Below are 21,700 nucleotides of genomic sequence, written 5' to 3'. Positions count from 1 at the left end.
AGATAGAGACAGAGACTGCCCTTTGACGGGCTTACAGTCTAATCGGGGGAGACGGGCAGACAAGAACAATAGCAATAAATAGAATTGAGGGGAAGAGCATCTCATGAAAACAACAGCAAATAAGTAGAATAGTTTATTCTATTTATTCCTTCCTTCCTTCCTTCCATCATTCATTCAGTCATATTTACTGAGTGCTTATTGTGTGCTGAGCACTGTACTAAGCACTCGGGAGAGTACAATGCAACAATAAACAGATACATTCCCTGCTCACAACAAGCTTAAAGTTTGAGGGGGCGGGGTGGGGAAGGACAGACATTCCTATAAATAAATAAATTACAGATTTGGACATGAGCACCAGAGTGGTTGCTTGGGGATGAGGCGAGAAGCACAGAGGAGGTTAAGAACCCAGAAGAAACCCCTCACCCCTAAATCAATCAGTCGTGTTTATTGGGCACTTACTATGTGCAGAGCACTGAGCTAAGCACTTGGGAGAGTACAGGAAAGCAGAACTAGGAGATCAATTCCTTGCTAATTAAGGAACGAGAAAGCAGCGTGGCTCAATGGAAAGAGCACGGGCTTGGGAGGCAGCGGTCATGAGTTCGAATTCCGGCTCTGCCACTTGTCAGCTGGGTGACGGTGGGCAAGTCACTTCACTTCTCTGGGCCTCAGTTACCTCATCTGTCAAATGGGGATTAACTGTGAGCCTCACGTGGGACAACCTGATTACCCTGTATCTACTCCAGCGCTTAGAACGGTGCTTGGCACATAGTAAGCGCTTAACAAATACCAACATTATAATATGTGTCCCTTAGTCTTTAGAAACAACTTCAGAACAGGTACAGAAACAACTCAACTACTTTACGCATCAGTAACACGGTCATTCGATTTCTAAACCGGAATGTTTACTCTTCAGATGAAAAGCAGAAGCAGAAAAACGAGCTAAGCTTGATTTTCTTTCAGAGCCCCGAATGGAGATTTCGGCACAGGCAGTTGACAAACTGAGAGCCTTGGCAACATTGGAGAAAAACGGCAGAGGCTCAAAATGTCCTTAGAGCTAAGGGGATTTCATGTTTGGAGAGTAGTTTAGATAATGCAGTTAGAGGGTATTTCTGGTCTGAAAACAGAGCTACTTATCACTGAGTGAAGGGCTGGAGGGTAGAAGAATTGGCTTTGGCACATCAATATGCTACTGATAGCAAAACATAATAAGTGTGTCTGGTGTTTGCCCCAAGTGGACATTAAAAAATATGTAGAGGCTGTTGTGATCTACAGATATTTCCAGTTGGGAATGGGCCTGGTTTGGCATCCCGGGAGATTTATGGCTGTGCCACTGTTTAAAGTGCAGGAGGAATTGTTCATTTCCAAACAAGCAGTTGAAACTGGAGTTGCTCTCCTGTGGCTGGTCTCCTGGGGACTTTTAGTTTTCTCCTGAGGAAACCATCAGTTCTGATCAGTAGGCTCCCTCCACTTTAGAGGGAGGATTATCTTTTTTTTTGTGGTATCTGTTAAGCATTTACTATATGTCACAAACTGTTCTAAGCGCTGGGCCTCGTCTTCTCGTCTGTTTAATGGAGATTTTCAGTTATCCCTTCTCCTCAGACTATGAGCCCCGTGTGGGACAGGGACTGTGTCCAACCTGATTACTTTGTATCTACCCTAGAGTTCCCTCTCCATATGGTTTGGGGCAAATCACTTCTTTCTCAGGACCTCCTTTCTCCTAACCTCTGAAGCCCTCTCTTTCCACTTGCAGGACTCAACTGATAAAAAAGTGAGTTGATGTTAGATCATCAGAGGATCACATGGAAGCAACTAAGTTGACATTTTTATGTTGCATCCTTTGAAGTTACGCTGTAATTCTGTTTTTAGATCAAATAATTAGCTGGTGAATTAGTTGCACCTCCTTTGCATCTTCATCTCCTAGGGTTTTAGAATTCATATCTGTTGGTTCTTGGCCCACCTACGTTTACAGTCCAGAGAGTAGATTAGGTCTTGGATGTTGGGCAGACGAAACCAACTTCTTCGATCTCTTTCCGCCAGACCTCACTCCTCCTTATTATCAAAGGGTCCACCTTAATGCAAGCCACAGACTCTTATGACGGCAGGCTCTATGGTTTAATTTTGTGTGTGTGTGAGAGAGAGAGAGAGAGCTATCATCACCCAAAGTAGCTGATCTGCCTCAGGCGAGCTTGAAATATTACATTTCGAAAGGGAAAATCAAATGGAGAGAGATAAGAGACACAGACGGTATAACTTCAACAAGGAAGGGTTAGACGGGACATTCCCAGACTAAGGAGACCCACAGTGGAGAGGATTAGGTCTCCTGGAGGCTATTTCTGGCTCAGATTCACCATTCTCTGTGGGAAAGGGGACAATTGTACTGCTGCTGCTCTCATTTTACCGCCGATAACTCTTGGCATTGAATAGGACCTTCTCCAAAGGGCACTGTTCCCAGGTGGTCCCTGCCCTTATAGGGGCTTGCGACCTAAGGCAGACCGTCAGGCCGTAACGCCCGCAGAGATGGCAACTGAGGGCCTGTAATGAGAATCGGTGAACGGCCCGGCAAACGAGCCAGTAAGTCGGGAGACCGTTTAGCCCTAGAGTAGCTGATAATGATAATAGTGGCATTTGTTGAGCGCTTACTACGTGCCGAGCACCGTTCTAAGCTCTGGAGTAGATACAATAAATATGATTGAATGAATGAATGAATACAAGGTAATCAGGTTGTCCCATATGGGGCTCACGGCCTTAAGCCCCGTTTTACAGATGAGGTAACTGAGGCCCAGAGAAGTGAAGTGATTCGCCCAAAGTCACAGCAGACAAGTGGCCGAGCCAGAGGCAGGGGATCCTTTAAGCAACTTGGTGTAAGAGAAGCAGCATGGTATAGTGGGGAGAGCACGGGCTTGTGAGTCAGAAGGTCATGGATTCTAATCCCAGCGCCACCATTTGCTTCATTTCTCTGGGCCTCAGTTCACCTCATCTATAAAATGGAGATTGGGACTGTGACAAACTTGATTTTCTTGTATCCACCCCAGAGCTTAGTAAAGTGCCCGGCACAAAGTAAGCGATGACGATGATGATGGTATTTGTTAAATGCTACGTGCCAAGCACTGTTCTAAGCACTGCTGGGGGGGAGGGGGGGTTACAAAGTAATCAGGTTGTCCCACGTGAGGCTCACAGTCTTAATTCCCATTTTACAGATGAGGGAACTGAGGCACAGAGAAGTTAAGTGACTTGCCCAAAGTCACACAGCTGACGGGTGGCGGAGCTGAGATTAGAACCCACGACCTCTGACTCCCAAGCCCGTGCTCTCTCCATTGAGCCATGCTGCTTAACAAATCCAATTATTATGATCATTTGATAACATTCGCGACCCGAGGTCCCGTGGCCCACAGAAAGAAGATGAGGGAGGCGACGGTAGGAAGTTGAATCCGTGAGAGCCCCCGGGGCGGCCGGAGTGGACTTAATGTGAGCCGTTGGCAGGAACTGCTCCGAAACAAACTCCAAGCGAAACCCTTGCGAAATTTGGACTCGGTTGGTCCAATCGCCGTGCAGATGTTCTCCGCAAACCCAAGGGGGGCCCAGAGAGATGGGAAAAGATGGCTTCAAGATGCAGACGGGAAAGCTTCCAGTTTGAGGAGATGGGGAGGGAGGGGGGAAAAAATCATTTGAAAAAAAAAATTGCCAAATATGCAGACCTGTCATCCTTTCCCTTAATGGGCACTAACAAATGTGCAAGTTGCAGGAGCTGTTCCTCCACAATGCGATTGTGGTTATAAAACAAACAGCGTGGTCAATAATATGATCTAATCTGATTGAAGAGGTCAGTAAGAAAATGATTACCCACTTTACAGCCCATTAACATCGAGACATACATTTCAGGAATGTATGTGATAGATTAAAAATTGCTTACTTAAAGCAGGGAGGTCTAAATAAACCCCATTATAAAGGATTTTTTTTTTCTTTTTAACCTTTGAGGCGAAAAAATAAAAGAGAAGGCCTGAATGAGTGGAAAGAGGTGTGTGGAAGGAGGGAGGGACTGTGGGAGGAGGAGAAGTCTTCTACGGATGCTGGTTGCTCAGTCTGGCTTTCTGATTCTGGCTGTTGAAATATCTACTATTTCTGGGAAAACAATTGCCGTTTATGGCTTTTTGATACTCCAAACTGAAATGCTGGGATGATTTGCTCTTCCGAATGGCTCTTCTTGGCTGGGAGACCGGGAATTTGCAGACAGAGAATCTGGTGTATGGGGGTATTATTACTATTATTAGTTAAGTTCATTCAATAGTATTTATTGAGCGCTTTCTATGCGCAGAGCACTGTACTAAGCGCTTGGAGTGTACAAATCGGTAACAGAGACAGTCCCCGCCCTCTGCCGGGCTCACGGTCTAATCGGTGGAGACGGACAGACGAGAACAATAGCAATAAATAGAATCGAGGGGATGAACATCTCATTAAAGCAGTAGCCAATAAATAGAATCAAGGCGATGTACATTTCATTAACAGAATGAAAGTTAGGTGATTACCATGTGTCAAGCACTGTTCTAAGCGTGGGGAAGTACCCGTTAATCAGATTAGACACAGTCCCTTTCCCACTTGGGGCTCACAGTCTAAATAGGAGGGAGAACAGGAATTGAATTCCCACTTTACGGTTGAGGAAACTGAGGGCCAGAGAAATCAATTCAGTGACTTGCCCAAGGTCTTAGAGCAACCAAGTGGCAGAGCGGGGATTAGAAAACTGGTCTTCTGACTCCGAGGCCTGTGCTCTTTCCTCTAGGCCATTCAGCTTCTGGAGTCTCTAATCAGATATTTTCTCGTTCCCAGATAGCTTGTTTGAATTTTTCCTAGTCTCAAACTCTTTCTGACCTATCCCTCACCCCGACTGCACTCATAACGGCGGTCTCCGTTAACCGCGAAATATGGGCCGAGCACTGCGCTAAGCACCGGGGTGGATACAGAACCCTCGGGGCTCACGGTCTTAGGGAATAATAAGCAGCGAGAAGCGGCACAGCTTAGCGGCTGGAGCACGGGCCTGGGAGTCAGAAAGACCTAGATTCTAATCCCGGCTCCGCCGTATGTCCTCTCGGTGACCTCGGACAAGTCACTGCGCTTCTCTGTGCCTCAGTTGCTTCATCTGTAAAATGAGGATTAATAGTAATGATAATAATCATGTCGGTATTTGTTAAGCGCTTACTATGTGCCGAGCACCGTTCTAAGCGCTGGGGGAGATACAGGGCGATCAGGTCGTCCCGCGTGAGGCTCACAGTTAATCCCCGTTTTATAGATGAGGTCACTGAGGCTCGGAGAAGTGAAGTGACTTGCCCACAGTCACACGGCTGGTGTGGAGGAGCCGGGATTGGAACCCACCGCCTCCGACTCCCAAGCCCGTGCTCTTCCCACTAAACCACACTGCCTCTCTAGTAGAAGCAGTTCCGTAAAATGGTATTTATTGAGTCCCAACTTGATGCCGTACACCGTACTGAGCATCTGGGAAAGCACGACAGAAATATAGCGCACATTCTCTGCCCGCGGGAGTTTACATTCTGTTCATGCATTCATCCAATAGTATTTATTGAGCGCCTACTATGTGCAGAGCACTGTACTAAGCGCTTGGAACGGACAAATCGGTAACGGAGATGATCCCTGCCCTTTGACGGGCTTACGGTCTGATCGGGGGAGACGGGCAGACGAGAACAATAGCGATAAATATGAGCCCTGTATCGGATCCGATTATTTCGTGTGTCTCCCGGGACTCAGAAGTGCTAAATAAATGTTAAATCACTCGAATATTTTAAACCGTTGGGGAAACACAACACATTCGCACGTGTGCACGCACATATACGCACCTATTCAGTCACTCAATCCTACAGACACATTCCCACCGAGGCAGACATCCTTGGAATAGAACCAACAGCGCGAGCAGCAGTCAAATCTAGAAATTTAAGGCACCGTTCCTGGACCTGTTGGCTTCCTTGGAAGTCCTGCCGCGGCTGCCCGGCACAGAGTCCAGCGGTGAGGCGGAGGCAGGAACTGGGGGGAGTCTGTCTTGATGAGAGTGGAAAAGCAGTGCGGCCTAGTGGACGGAACACAGGCCCGAGAGGTAGTAGGACCTGGGTTCTAATTCTGACACCACGACTTGTCCCCTGTGGGATCTTAGGCAAGTCCCTTAACTTCTCTGTTCCTCAGTTACTTCATCTGCAAAATGGGGATTAAGACCGTGAGCCCCGCGTGGGACAAACTGATTACCCTCTATCTCCCCCAGCGCTTAGGACAGCGCTCATAGTGAGCGCTTAGCAGATACCAACATTATTAATTAGAACCCATAGGAGAAGAGAATTCGTTGTTCTTTTCTTGTTAGGTGGATGAGACTCCTCCCAGGATGCCCCAGTGGCTTCAGGAAAATGTAGGCAAACCGGCTCCTATTTCCTCAGTGTCGTGCAGCGTAGTTTTTGTCCTTCCCTCCCCCTAAATCCCCTCACCATCTCTCAACCATTCGGTTCGGAGCTTGGAATACACCGCTTCGGCTGAGGCCCGGCCCTCTAACCCATCGTGACCATCTGCCTGTGCCCTAAAGTAACGGTGACCGGCTCCTTACAAACACTCCAGCGGGCAAATAAGTGCTGGCAGTGGTTGAATGGAAAGAAAACCAAAAGAAGGGGCTTTTCTGGAGAAGAAGTGAGCGATGATGGTAACGGTCGGCCAGTTTCCCCAAGAACCCTCGTTTCTTTTAATGCGTGAGCTGTTCTTACAGAACTGAGCGCTGCAAGAGCTGCACTCTCCTTCCCTCCCTCTCTTCCTCTCTGGCTCTGTCCCCCTCTCTCGCTCTCTTTTTCTCCTCTCTCTCAATCAGAGAGGTGAGGTTGGCGGATTTCTATCCATTCCATGTTTCCTGAAGAGCACCAAGTGAGGGGACAAGTTGTATCTGCTCAGTAAACCTATCCTAAAGCGTCCAGCTGCATGTAGGATAAGACGAACGAGTGGGCATTCCCGCGTCGTTCTGAGCGTCTTCCCTTTGGTCCTAGGTAATAACAGTAATAACGTCGGTATTTGTTAAGCGCTGACTACGTGCAGAGCCCCGTTCCAAGCGCTGGGGGAGATACAGGGTAATCCGGTCGGCCCACGTGAGGCTCACGGTTTTTAATCCCCATTCTCCAGATGAGGGAACCGAGGCACAGAGAAGTGAAGCGACTTGTCGACGGTCACACAGCTGGCGGGGCGGGGATTCGAACCCATGACCCCGGACTCCCAAGCCCGGGCGCTTTCCCCTGAGCCACGCCGCTTCTCTGGTTTGTCTAGGTTTGTCTTCATCCTTGGGACTTCTGTGGCCCTGGCCTTCTACGCCATGCGCAGGAGAGGAGTGAACCGCGTGCAGCTCCTGCGGAAGCTGACCTGGAGGACGGCCGTCTTAATGATCATCGGGCTCTTCTTTCTCAATTACGGCCCCTTGGATGGACCCTGTAAGTGCTGCCCGTCACTCAGTCGATCGTAATCATCGAGTGCTTACTACGTGCAGAACGCTGTGCTAAGTGCTTGGGAGAACGCAGCCCACTGCAACAGTCATATTCCCGGCCCGTAGTGAGCTAAGAGTCTAGAGGGGGAGGCGAACATTATTACAAATTTAAAAATTGCAGATATATACGTAAGTGTGGTGGGGCTGGGGGGGGGCGGGGATGAAGAACTGTACTTCCCAAGCGCTTAGGACAGCGCTCCGCACAAAATAAGCGCTCAGTAAATACGATTGAACGTCCTTCATCTGTTCAACTAGCCAGGCTTTCTCACCTTGCTGAAAACTAAGGGAAGAAGATGGAGATCTTGGAAATTGAAAAGAGTATCCTAGCAGCTCTCAACTCGACAACTGGGTAGTTTGAATTTTGCCCGTACTGAGGAGCTGCGTGGCTCAGTGGTTAGAGCACGGGCCCGCGAGTCGAAAGGACTTGGAGTCTAATCCCGGCTCCGTCGCCTGTCTGCTGTGTGACCTTGGGCAAGTCACTTAACTTCTCTGTGCCTCGGTTACCTCGTTGTGAAATAATAACGTTGGCATTTGTTGAGCGCTTCCTACGTGCAGAGCACTGTTCTAAGCGCTGGGGGAGATACAGGGTCATCAGGTCGTCCCCCGTGAGGCTCACAGGTAATCCCCATCTGTCAGATGAGGTAACTGAGGCCCAGAGAAGTGAAGTGACTTGCCCACCGTCACACAGCTGACGAGTGGCAGAGCCGGGAGTCGAACCCATGACCTCTGACTCTGAATCCCAGGCTCTTTCCACTGAGCCACGCTGCTTCCCTGCTTCCCTGATCCCCTGAAATGGGGAATAAGAGTGTGAGCCTCATGTACGACAGGGACTGTGTCCAACCTGATTAGCTTGTGTCTACCCCAGTGCTTAGAGCGGGGCTTGGCACATAGTAAGCACTTAAGTAGTAGTATTATTATTATTATTAATAATAATCAATGGGCTTCATTGCTGGGTAGGGTTTGGGACCCTTCCATTGATCGTGGAATTCACTGAGTTTCTATGGGCTGCAAAGCACTGTACTAAGGGTTTGGGAAATTAATTAATTAATTAATAATGGCATTTGTTAAGCATTTACCATGTGCAAAGCACTGTTCTAAGCACCGGGAGGATACAAGGTGATCAGGTTGTCCCACGTGGGGCTCACAGTCTTAATGCCCATTTTACAGTTGAGGTAACTGAGGCACAGAGAAGTGAAGTGACTTGCCCAAAGTCACACAGCTGACGAGCCGCTGAGCCGGGATTTGAAGAAGTGAAACACAGGATGTTTACTTTCAAGAAGCTTTTGTCTCCCAAGAAAGAAGGCAGGCGGGGACTTGTGAAGCCATTAGTTCATTCATTCAGCGTGGCGCAGTGGAAAGAGCACGGGCTTTGGAGTCAGGGCTCATGAGTTCGAATCCTAGCTCTGCCACTTGTCAGCTGTGTGACTGTGGGCAAGTCACTTAACTTCTCTGTGCCTCAGTTCCCTCATCTGTAAAATGGGGATTAAGATTGTGAGTCCCACATGGGACAACCTGATTCCCCTGTGTTTACCCCAGTGCTTAGAACAGTGCTCTGCACATAGTAAGCGCTTAACAAATACCAACATTATTATTATTATTATTCATTCAATTCAATTTATTGAGCGCTTACTGTGAGCAGACCACTGTACTAAGTGCTTGGAAAATAAAATTCAGCAACAGAGACAATCCCTACCCGACCACGGGCTCACAGTCTAGAAGGGGGAGACAGACAGCAAAACAAGTAAAAACAGGCATCAATAACATCGATATAAATAAATAGAATTATAGGCATATACGCATCATTAATAGAATAAATAGAATAATAAATATGTACATATATACACAGTAATCATGTTGGTATTTGTTAAGCGCCTACTGTGTGCAGAGCACTGTTCTAAGCGCTGGGGGAGATACGGGGTCATCGGGTCGTCCCACGTGAGGCTCACGGTTAATCCCCGTTTTCCAGATGAGGGAACTGAGGCCCAGAGAAGTGACGTGACTTGCCCACGGTCACCCAGCTGACGAGTGGCAGGTGCGGGATTCGAACCCATGGCCCCTGACTCCCAAGCCGGGCCTCTTGCCCCTCAGCCACGCTGCAGTGGGGAGGGGAGAGGGGTAGAGCAGAGGGAGGGAGTCGGGGTGAGGGGGAGGGGAGGAGGAGCAGAGGAAAAGGGGGGGGTTTATTAGTGATGGTGGAACTACGTGATCTGAACGTGGAGATGGATCTGATTTTGTGGAGAGTGAGTAACGAGCCTCGTGAACATTATATGGGGGAATATGAATTTCTTTGTACTGAAGGTCTCACGCTATGATCTCTGCCACGGGACTCAACTCTTAAAGGGAATGGGTGGGCAGGAGGTAGGGAGCTAGAAGGGGAGAAGAGCGAGGATCTCCTCTAAGGATTTAATTTCACCGCCGGGTGCGCGGGAGGGACGACGGAGTCCTTTCTGGGTAGCTATGGTACTTGTCAAGCACTTGGTGCTGGAGAAGCAACGTGGCTCAGTGGTTAGAGCACGGGGGTCTAATGATCATCGGGGTCTTCCTTCTGAATTGCGGCCCCTCGGACGGACCCTGTAAGCGCTGCCCGTCACTCAGTCGATCGTAATTGACTCAGCGGTTAGAGCACCGGGAGACTCAGAAGGTCTTCGATTCTAATCCCAGCTCCTCCACTTGTAATAATAATAGTGTTGGTATTGGTTAAGCGCTTACTATGTGCAGAGCACCGTTTCTAAGCGCTGGGGTAGACACAGGGGAGTCAGGTTGCCCCACGTGGGGCTCACGGTCTTAATCCCCTTTTCACGGATGAGGGAACTGAGGCACAGAGAAGCGAAGCGACTCGCCCACAGTCACACGGCTGCCGAGTGGCCGAGCCGGGATTCGAACTCATGACCTCTGACTCCAAGGCCCGTGCTCTTTCCACTGAGCCACGCTGCTTCTCACTTGTCTGCTGTGTGACCTTGGGCCAGTCACTTCTCCTTGCCTCAGTTACCGCATCCGTAAAATGGGGACCGAGACCGTGAGCCCCACGTTGGACGGGAACTGGGTCCATCCCGATTTTCTTAGTACAGTGCCTGGCACATAGTAAACATTTAACAAATACTGTTATGATTACTAAGCGCTTACTATGTGCCAAGCACTGCTCTAGGCAACAGGGTAGATACAAGTTAATCAGGTCGGACACAGTCCCTGTCCCACATGGGGCTCGCACTCTTAATCCCCATTTTACCGATGAGGTAACTGAGGTCCGGAGAAGTAGAGTGACTTGCTTAAGCCGACACAGCAGACCGGTGGCAGAGCTGGGACTAGAATGATAATAATAATGTCGGTATTTCTGAAGCGTTTACTATGTGCCGAGCACTGTTCTAAGCACCGGGGTAGAGACGAGGTCATGAGGTTGTCCCAAGTGGGGCTCACAGACTTAATCCCCCTTTTCCAGATGAGGGAACGGAGGCACAGAGAGGGTAAGTGACTTGCCCAGGGTCACACAGCAGACGGGTGGCAGAGCCGCGACTAGAACTCCCGATCTCCGACTCCCAAGCCGGGGCTCTTTCCACTAAGCCATGCTGCTCGAACCCAGGTCCCTCTGACTTCCAGGCCCATGCTCTATGCATGGAGCCACACTGCTGGCTTCGGAACCGGATGAACGAAAGACTGAGGATAATTCGAGTGGGGAGTGGAGCCGGTCAACTTTAAACCTATTCTTAACCAGGATTTCACCCTCCACTCTAGAGAGAAACGTTCACTAGAAGATTCCTCCTCTGTGCATTTTCCAGGAAGGTGGGGTTCTAGTGGTCAGGGGCAGGACATTTACCGGCAACACAAGCCAGTTCCAGCGTGTCAGGGTGGTGGGGCCAGGTGCCGGAGGATGAGACCAACTAGCCATTAGTACTTGGCTGCTTCTAGCGAGAACGGTTCCCTAATTTGGTTTACTTAAATCTGGTGATACTTTTAGTGACAATAATCAGATCTGGAGACTGGGTTCATCAGGCTGACCCCCGCCCCCCATTACCGGGCTGTTTGCCGGTGTCTGATTTCCACATAATCCTAGGAGAATCCTCTTGGTGTTGGAGATGTTTGGAGAGGTCAGTGGTGTTTTTGCAGCCCTTTGTCCTTTTTCTTTACCGGCTGTTCAATCCAACCTCTCTTTTTTCCAGGGAGTGGTGAAGAGATGGCACTCTAGGACCTGGTTAGCATCGAGCTTTGTGATTTTAAAATGTGGGAAGAGTGAAATTTTTCAAGTGTGCTTGAGAGCCAAAGGAGAAAATGAATGCAGAACAAATCCTACCTTTCTTTTTCCCCCCCAGGGAAAAGAACAGTTCTTTCTTCTGATTCTTCAGGGTAAAGCTCCCTCTTTGATATAGGTCGTAATTGGCTGCTTTTCTTCCCTGAACAGCACCTTTCCTGCTCTTGATGCTTCCCGAATACACGATACGAAATGTACTGGTTACCAGAAATCAAATTCAAATCTTTACCCGAACAAATCACGCTAAATGCCGCGACCCGGCTTTCCAGCCCGGAGTGTTGCCTGTCAGTCAGTTAAATAGCTGCTTTACAGATGCCCATCAAGGACTCATTCAAAGATGTCCACTTGATGAGCAACTCAAATATTCACACATCCGGCGGAGTCCTCCGAGTCCAAATCGAATCAGTCCGTAACTGGAGCCGGTGCCTTAGAGGGCTCTTCAGACCAAGGTCAATATGTGGTTAGACTCACAGAACAAGTTTTCCAGAGTGGAAGAATCCATGAGAACTTTCCATTCCCTCTTTCTGTAGTTGACGGTAAAGAAGGTTGGCCCATCACTCGTCAAAAACTTTGGCCTTTCTCAGCCCCTCCTGAATCGATAGGTTTGGGGAAGCCCGGTCAGCAGTGAGCGGATGCTGCTTGGAGACCGATTCTCTCGTCGAGGTTCAGATCGATTTACCCAGCCCGTCCCCTCGAGACGAGCGGAGCTGATCAGACTCGTTGGACTTTTGAATTTAGAAATGACACTGACTGTAAGCAAGTCTTATCAATCCACATAATCAGCAAGATGGTCTCATAAAATATGTATGACAAAATATGAGGATGTGTGTAGTGAGTGTATATTTAAGGTTACGGTATTCCCTGTCATTTGGGAGAGAGAATGATTCCGGCCTCAGTGGACTGAACGCACCTAATCTTACCCGTTCTCAGAAGCTCGAAGGGCCAGATTCCGCTAGGCCTTGGAAGGGAAGCCACTTGGGAATCCAGAGGGCAGGAAGGTGGACCACCTATCCCCTCAAGGCTGTGTCCAACCCGATTATCTTTTCTCTTTCCCGGGGCTTAGAACGGTGCCTGCTGCATAGTAAACACTTAACAAATACCACCGTTACTACTATTATCATTCTTCTTCTTCTTCTTATCCCTTCCAGCTCTGAGCTACCGTAACTATCCTCCAACTCTCTCTTCCCATGCAGCATGGCTCAGTGGAAAGAGCCCGGGCTTGGGAGTCAGAGGTCATGAGTTGGAATCCCGGCTCCGCCAGCGGTCAGCTGTGTGACTGTGGGCGAGTCGCTTCACTTCTCTGGGCCTCAGTTACCGCCTCTGGAAAATGGGGATGAAGACTGGGAGCCTCACGTGGGACGACCTCATTACCCCGTATCTACCCCAGCGCTTAGAACAGTGCTCTGCACATAGTAAGCGCTTAACAAATAGCAACATGATTATTGTAAGATTCTGACCAATATCCCCCTTTCCAAATCAGGGAATCAAGTGTTTTATGGATTTCTCTCCATCCTCACCCCGATAGGTATTGTTTGGATCCACTTTGCCCATTTGCCGTTTCTTCCAGGCATCGAATCGCAAATGCCTACCCCATTTACCGACCCAAATCAAGAATGCGAGTGCAGTGCGCTAATGGTTTCTATTTTGATGCTTAGGGACCCGGTGGTTTCTGACTTGTGAAAAGAAGATGTTACAGATATCTGTCTTCGGGGAAAATGTGGTTCCGTTTCTGCGACACTAAGGGCAACCCTTCCATCTGGGCCAGATCCCAGAATTATCTGAGTAGACATGTTCAGGGCCATCAGTGACCCTTTTTAGGAAAAACTATGGGATAGGAGGAACAGAGTGCCTATTTACTTGTTTTGATGTCTCTCTCCCCTCGCTTCAAGACTATGAGTCTGTTGTTGGGCAGGGATCCCCCCCTTCTAGACTGTGAGCCTGTGATCTGTTGCTGAACTGTCCTTTCAGCAGTACGTTTAGTAGTACTTTTCAGCGCTTTTCAGTACTTTTCAGCGGTACTTTTAGAGAAGCAGCACAGCTCAGCGGAAAGAGCCCGGGCTTGAGAGTCGGAGGTCATGGGTTCGAATCCCAGGTCTGCCACTTGGCAGCTGTGTGACGGTGGGCAACTCACTTAACTTCTCTGTGCCCCAGTTACCTCATCTGTAAAATGGGGACTAAGACCGGGAGCCTCACGTGGGACAACCTGATGACCCTGTATCTCCCCCAGCGCTTAGAACAGTGCTCTGCATTTAGTAAGCGCTTAACAAATACCAACATTATTTCCAAGCCCTTAGTACAGTGCTCTGCACACAGTAAGGGCTCAGTAAATAGGATTGAAAAAAACCAACAAATAATTTACTTTCCGACGTACAGACAATAAGACCCCACCCAAATAACCCGTCTTGAACCAAAATTCACCATCTCTCCGCTTCCTACTTATGGTGGGTATTGAAAGCGCTTGGATTCCATGTACTTCGATTTATATACAATCGGATGGTCTGTGAAAGCGAAACAAAAATGGGTACTACTGCCGGGGATCACGTCTACGGAGCGTAAGGCAACGGGCACGGAGCTGCTGGGTAACAGGAGCTGGGGGACTGCCCGCCTTGCGGTGGTTTCTTTCAAGGGTTTGCCGTTCTCGTTGCTCTCGGACCCGTCCCTGGGGCTGTTATAAGTGAGTTGGATCTGCTAGAGACGGTGGGCCCGGCGCTCCATCTTCTCTTCCCTCTTCCTCGGGCCCCCTAGAGTGATGAAATAGAGGCTCTGTTATGGATCACACTATCCAATCCCAATACTAATAGGATAGAATCCTAAGACAATCTGATAGAAATTGGTTAATAGGATGGAAAGTGGGAAATCTTATACCTCGCTTTCCAAGAGGCACCATCCCTATTGAAATGAACGGCTGGCTAACCTGACCAGTATTTTCCCCGGTGGATCTAAACCTGTTAAGGAACAGATTTAACACAATGGTTTTCTGCCCTTAAATGGCTACGTATAAAGCCAGAAGAATTAAGCCTGTTGAAGGGCAGCTTTGGCCACGCTAATAATCAAAGCGATAACTCTGGTATTTGGAAATAATAACGATGCCATTTGTTAAGCGTTTACTATGTGCGAAGCACTGTTCTAAGCGCCGGGGAAGATACACTCAGCGTGGCTCAGGGGAAAGAGCACGGGCTTGGGAGTGAGAGGTCATGAGTTCGAATCCCGGCTCTGCCACTCGTCAGCTGTGTGACCGTGGGCAAGTCACTTCACTTCTCTGGGCCTCAGTTACCCCATCTGTCAAATGGGGATTAACTGGGAGCCTCACGTGGGACAACCTGATGACCCCGCATCTACCCCAGCGCTTAGAACAGTGCTCGGCACATAGTAAGCGCTTAACAAATACCAACGTTATTAGTACAAGGTGATCAGGTTGTCCCACGTGGGGCTCACAGTCTTTATCCACATTTTACAGATGGGGTAACTGAGGCACAGAGAAGTTAAGTGATTTGCCCAAAGTCACACAGCTGATAAGCGGCTGAGCGGGGATTTGAACCCCTGACCTCTGACTCCCGAGCCGGGGCTCTTTCCACTGAGCCTCTGGAAAGCGCTTACTGTGTGCCGGGCATTGTACTAAGCTCTGAGATGGATACGAGCAAATAGGGTTGGGTCCAGTCCCTGTCCCATGTGGGGCTCACAGTCTTAATCCCCATTTTACAGATGAGGAAGTGAGGCACAGAGGAACTGAGAAGTGAAGTGACTCGTCCAAGGTAACACAGTAGATGAGTGGTGGAGCCGGGATTAGAACCCAGATTCTTCTGACTCCCAGGTCAGTGGTCTATGCACTAGGCCGCACTACGTCTGCATCACGTGGAGGTTCAGAGACTTTTACTGGAGGAAGCCAACAGATAGTCCTGCAGCCTTCTGAATCCCCTTCTAGTCTTCAGCTATTCCTTCGGGAACTCATTCGCTTCTGTGACTTCAACCACCAAATCTACACAGAAGATTCTCAAATCGACCTCTCCGGCTCAACGTCTCTTCTTCTCAGCCACCTTGAATTTCCTCCTGCCTTCAGGACATCTAATAATAATGATAATACTAATTATGGTACTTGTCAAGCACCCACTACGCGCTTGGGGTGGATACGAGCTAAGCAGGTTGGACACAGTCCCCTGTCCCACGTGGGGCTCACACTTTTAATCCCCATTTTACAGATGAGGTAACTGAGACCCAGAGAAGTGAAGTGACTTGCCTAAGGTCACCCAACAGACATGAGGCAGAACCAGGATTAGAACCCAGGTCCTTGCGACTCTTAGGCCCATGCTCTACCCACTAGGCCACGCTCCTTCTCTACTTGGATTTCCCACTGGCCCCTCAAACTCAGCATGTCTAAAACGAAACTGCTCAAATTCTTATCCAAACCTTCTCCTCCCGACAACTTTCTCATCACCGCCATCTTCCCTGACTCACGAAACTACCGCCTGAGAATTATTCTTCATTATATCCCTCTTTCCAACCCACATATTCATTGAACGAAATCCTGTCCACTCTATCTTAATAGCATCTCCAACATCCGACCCTTCCTCTCCATCCAAACCCTCACTAAACTGGTCCAAAATATATCGTATCCTGTCTCAGCTACTGCTTCGGCCTCCTCACTGACCTCCCTGCCTCCAGCTTTGCCCTTCTCCGGTGCCTACTTTACCGGGTTGCCTCGATCCTTTTTTGAAAATATCATTCTGCGCGTCTCACCAATCATCGCAAACTTCCAATGGTTGCCCATCCAGCTCTGAGTCAAACAGAAATTCCTGATCATTGGCGCTAAGAAACTCAATCAGTTCTCTCTCCCCTACTAATCCTTTCTCCTCTCCCACTACAACCCAGCTTGCACACTTCACTTCTCTAACACCCACATATTCACTGTTCCTCACTCTTACCTTTTGCCTGGAACTCCCTCCCTTCCTATCTGATAGACGTCTATCTCTCCCCATCTTGAAGAAGACTTCCCTGACTAACCTTTCAACTCCCCATCCTATTTTCCCTCCCTACTGCATCATCCATGAACTTGAGTCCATACCACCTAAACACTCTGTATATATTTCTCTAGTCAGTTGCTTTCCCTGCCTGTGATTTATTTTAATGCCTGTTTCCCCTGCTAGAGTATAAGGAATTGTGGGTGAGACTTGCTCTCCTAATTATTATTATTATTATTCATTCAATCAATCGTATTTATTGAGCGCTTACTGAGTTTAGATTATTATTAACTGCAGTCGAGTCGCTTCCGATCCATTGCGACTCCATGGATATACTTTCTCCAGGAAGTCCTGTCCTCTGCCATAATCTGCAGGCTTCCTAATGGTTTTTCTGTTATCGTGGTTATGGTCTCTATCCATCTAGCTGCCGGTCTGCCTCTTCCTCATTTTCCCTGGGCTTTTCCTAGCATTAGTGTCTTCTTCTGAGAATTAGTCCTCTTGATTACGTGTCCAAAATATTCTAACCTGAGTTATTTGGCCTTCCCAAGACCATTTTGGTTTCATTTGCTCTAAAACAGTTGATGTTCTTTCTATCTTACTTTTTCACTGTCTAGATTTCAGAGCCATACGTTGTCACTGGAAGCACCGTAGCATAGAAATGCTCTCCTAAACCTACATTTCAATATTTATTGGGATACTATCTCCATTTTTTTCTCCTTTATATTCTTGAGTCTCCCTTTAGAAACTCATTATAGACTGCCATCCGTGAGTTTTTCCAAACCCCTTTTGAATTCACCAGTCTGTTTTGCCTGCGGAACTTCCTCTGGCAAAGAAATCTGCTGTGTGATGTATTTCCTTTTGTTTATTTCAGTTCCAGCCTCATTGTCAACCTTACCAATGTGGTGAGGTGACATATCTCTGGTCATGATGGAGTCCTATTTGCCTGACAATCGAGGAAGCAGCATGGCCCGGTGAAAAGAGCACTGTCCTGGGAGTCAGAGCACCTGGGTTCCATCCCTGGCTCTGCCAGTTGCCTGCAGTGTGACCTCTGGCAAGTCACTTAACTTTTCTGTGCCTCAGTTGCCTATAAAATGGAGATTCAACACCTACTCTCTCTCCTACTTATACAGTGACCCCCATGTGGGTCACTAACGGACTAACCTAACTTGTCTCTACCGCAGCAGTCAGAATAGTGTTTGACACACAGTAAACACTTACAAATATAATAATAATATTAAATAATTGTTATTGGGTTCATGGAGGTGAGGCAACATGTTCTCCCCGCCGATAGTTCTGGAGGTTAATCTGATTAACTCTGACAAACCGCGCTCATCTCTAAAGATGCGGGCGGAGGATGCGTCTGTTTTTTGTACTCTCCCCAGCACTCACAACTGAATGAATGAATGACTGAACCTAGGTCCTCCTGTCTCCCAGGCCCGTGCTCTTTCCAGCACTATGGCCATGCTGCTATACTGCGGAGAAAGAATCAGGAAAATAGAATGCAAAATGTGGATTTCAAAGTTTTTTGGACAAGCCTAACAGTGAACTAGAGACCCAACCCCCACTGAAAGAGAGCATGTAAAGATCACCGGTGTTAGCCCGAGCTGCCGATTTACCCCACACGGAATTGTATTCCAGAGAGAAATTTCTAGGGAAACTTTCGGTTGGAAATAATATCACTCCCCGTGTTGACGTGAAAGATGTGAAGTGGGACTATCAGTAAGCCTTATGATGGTAGGAGAATTAAATTCCATTCCTAATAAGATAAAGACGCATCACAATCAATTCTTATGCTTTGGAAACTGTGCGAAGAGTTTGACTCCCAGCATCTCTTAGATTTTCTCTCAAGAGGGAAAGTGATGTGTAGAACAATCTTTAGTGAAAGCCATGTCATTTATAGTTGAGATACATAATAATCATGTGTTAATTGGGGTATTTGTTAAGCACTTACCATGTGCCAAGCACTCTTCCTAAATGTTGGGGAAGATATAGGATAATCAGGTCAGACACAGTCCCTGTCCCGCACGGGGCTCACAGTCTAAGTAGGAAGGAGAACAGGCATCGGATCCCCATTTTACAGATGAGGTAACTGAGGCACAGAGAAGTTAAATGACTTGCCCGAGGCCTCACAGCAGGCACACGGCCGAGTCGACATTAGAACGCAAATCCTCGGACTCCCAGGCTCTATCCGCTGGGCCGTGCGGCTTCTTGCCTGTCTAGGCTTTCTCCGCGAATGGACTTCCGTTCGAGGCTTCGGAGAGAAGTTCAGTTGGCTTTCTTCTCGCAGTGCTGGTGGGACCAAATCACTGATTTGAGTTACTATCTCCCCCCCCCCCCCACCCCAGATTCATTTTAGATTTGAGCCCTTTACTAATCGTTGTCGTGCCAGACAGAAGCCCCCTGGATGAAAGAGAAGAAAAAAGACTGCTCTTAAAAAGCATTCCTTTTGTCCCCATTCTCTGCTTGCAGCACAGAAGATGAAGGAGAATGCATTAAGAATAAAAGGCAGTAATGTACTGGTGGGAATTCTCCCGGTAGAGTCGGACAAGAAGAAGCTGGAGCCCAGAGACTTTGGTCAGAAGGCTCCGAGATTTAACCTCCGACTCTTTTTTGCCATAATCCACACACTCGAGTGCCCTGAGCGACTGTTTGAAGAGAAGGGACTGGAAAGGTTAGACCTGAAGAAAGCTCGAGAGCATGAGGCAGGTTCATTAGGACTGTCTTATCGTGGTGATGCCAATCATTTCCAATCCAGAGGACTAAATTGAAGTGTGGATGGATCTATGTGGAAGATAAGTAAGCCCCCTTAGTTTGATTTGGAATTTGAACTTTCCCGAATTAGGCAGTGACGGGTATATCAGAGCTCTTTTCCCTCACTTCTTTGACACGCGGAATTTTCCTTCCTGTTTCATATGTATAAGATGTATTTCAATATCCAAGCTTATATCCTGAGTTCCGTCAGAATTATTGTTTTGACGATGTGTTTTGGAGAGAATACGTTTTTGAGGAATTAGGGAAGTATCATGGCCTTTTGGAAAGAACATGGGCCTGGGAGTCAGAGGATCTGGGTTGTCACCCTAGCTCTGCCATCTGCTTGCTGTGTGACCTTGGGCAAGTCACTTAACTACTCTGTAGCTCAACTTTCTGTAAAATAAAGTGACAAAGCCTGTTTTTCCTTCTACTTAGACTGAGCCCCAGAGGGGGCAGTGACTGTGCCTGACCTGATTATCTGGTATCTAACAAGTACTTAGTACAGTGCTTGGCATATAGTATGCACTTGATGAATACCACAGTTATTTATGGTCATCCAGCAACATGCTTCTATCTAGGTGCATCATAATGCAGTGTTAGAAGAAATGGTTCAAGGCTGGCCATCCCCTCGTCCCTTCCTACCTCTCCTCCCTTCTCTCTTTCTACCGCCCACCCCGCACGTTCCGCTCCTCCGCCGCCCACCTCCTCACCGTGCCCCATTCTCGCCCATCCCGCCGCCGACCCCCGGGCCGCGTCCTCCCGCGGTCCCGGAACGCCCTCCCCTCCTCCCCTCCGTCAATCTGATTCTCTTCCCCCTTCAAAACCCTACTTCAAGCTCACCTCCTCCAAGAGGCCTTCCCAGACCGAGCTCCCCTTTTCCCTCTGCTCCCCCTACGCCCCCCTTCACCTCTCCGCAGCTACACCCTCTTCTCCCCCCTTTGCCTCTGCTCCTCCCCCTCTCCCGTCCCATCCCCTCAGCACCGTACTCGTCCGCTCAACTGTATATATATCTTTATCACCCTATTTAATTTGTTAATGAGCTGTACATCGCCCTGATTCTATTTATTTGCTATTGTTTTAATGAGATGTTCATCCCCTCGATTCTATTTATCGCCATTGTTCTCGTCTGTCCGTCTCCCCCGATTAGACCGTGAGCCCGTCAGAGGGCAGGGACTGTCTCTATCTGTTACTGATATGTACATTCCAAGCACTTAGTCCAGTGCTCTGCGCATAGTAAGCGCTCAATAAATACTATTGAATGAATGTGCATATATGTGATGCTTGGTGTCAGACACAGGGTGAATATTATGCTGCAAATTTTCCTTAACACAGGGTCCTATAAGAACCTTGGGCTAAGTTGCTGGGCTAGAGGCAAGATAATCAAGTTGGACACAGTCTCTGTCCCATATGAGACTCATATTCTAAGTAGGAAGGAGAGAGGGCAGGATTTAATACCCGTCTGACAGATGAGGAAACTGAGGCACCAAAAAAATAATGATAACGTTGGTATTTGTTAAGTGCTTACTATGTGCCGAGCACTGTTCTAAGCACTGGCAGATACAAGGTAATCAGGTGGTCCCACGTGGGGCTCACAATTTTAATCCCCATTTTACAGAGGAGGTAAATGAGGCACCGAGAAGTTAAGTGACCTGCCCGAAGTCACACAGGTGACAGGTGGCGGAGCTGGGATTAGAACCCATGACCTTTGACTCCTAAACCCAAGCTCTTTCCACTGAGCCAAGCTGCTTCTCTGTTCTGGGTCATTCTCTGTTCGAGTCATTTGAAAAATGAAATGACTTGCCCAAGTGGTGGAGTCAGAACCCACGTCCTCTGACTCCCAGGACCATAATCTTTCAACTAGGCCCACGTTGTCTCAGAATTCATTCCGCTCCCTGAAAACATAAAGATATTGTATGAAGCGGCATGGTGTAGTGGATGGAACGTGGGCCTGGGAGTCAGAAGATTGTGGATTCTAATCCCGGCTCTGCCACTTGTCTGCTGTGTGATCTTGGGCAGGTCCCTTCACTTCACTGTGCCTCAGCTACCTCATCCGTAAAATGGGGATCGAGACTGCGAGCCCCATGGGGGACGGGGACCGTGTCCTACCCGATTTGCTTGTATCTACCCCAGCGCTTAGTACAGTGTCCGGCACCGTACTGTGGGATTTGCTTAACAAATACCGTAATTATTATTATTATTATGGCCCGTAAAGGGCACCCAGATAGGACTGGGTATACTCTATAT

The 21,700-nt window shown here is 48.2% G+C and overlaps 1 protein-coding gene across 1 annotated transcript in view; it reads left to right on the top strand.

Annotated features, from left to right (window-relative positions):
• The window catches only part of LOC100681967 (heparan-alpha-glucosaminide N-acetyltransferase-like), a 377,018-nt gene that overhangs the window by 263,058 nt on the left and 92,260 nt on the right, over positions 1-21,700 (top strand). Inside the window, 1 exon segment of the mRNA XM_029059391.2 lies at positions 7,294-7,454. Coding sequence (XP_028915224.1) covers positions 7,294-7,454 — 161 coding nt within the window.

The sequence above is a fragment of the Ornithorhynchus anatinus genome, chromosome 3, assembly GCF_004115215.2.
Source record: "Ornithorhynchus anatinus isolate Pmale09 chromosome 3, mOrnAna1.pri.v4, whole genome shotgun sequence".
In the NCBI taxonomy this organism is placed as follows: domain Eukaryota; kingdom Metazoa; phylum Chordata; class Mammalia; order Monotremata; family Ornithorhynchidae; genus Ornithorhynchus; species Ornithorhynchus anatinus.
Note: the sequence above shows the minus strand (reverse complement) of the source record. Positions and strands in the feature narration are given on the sequence as shown.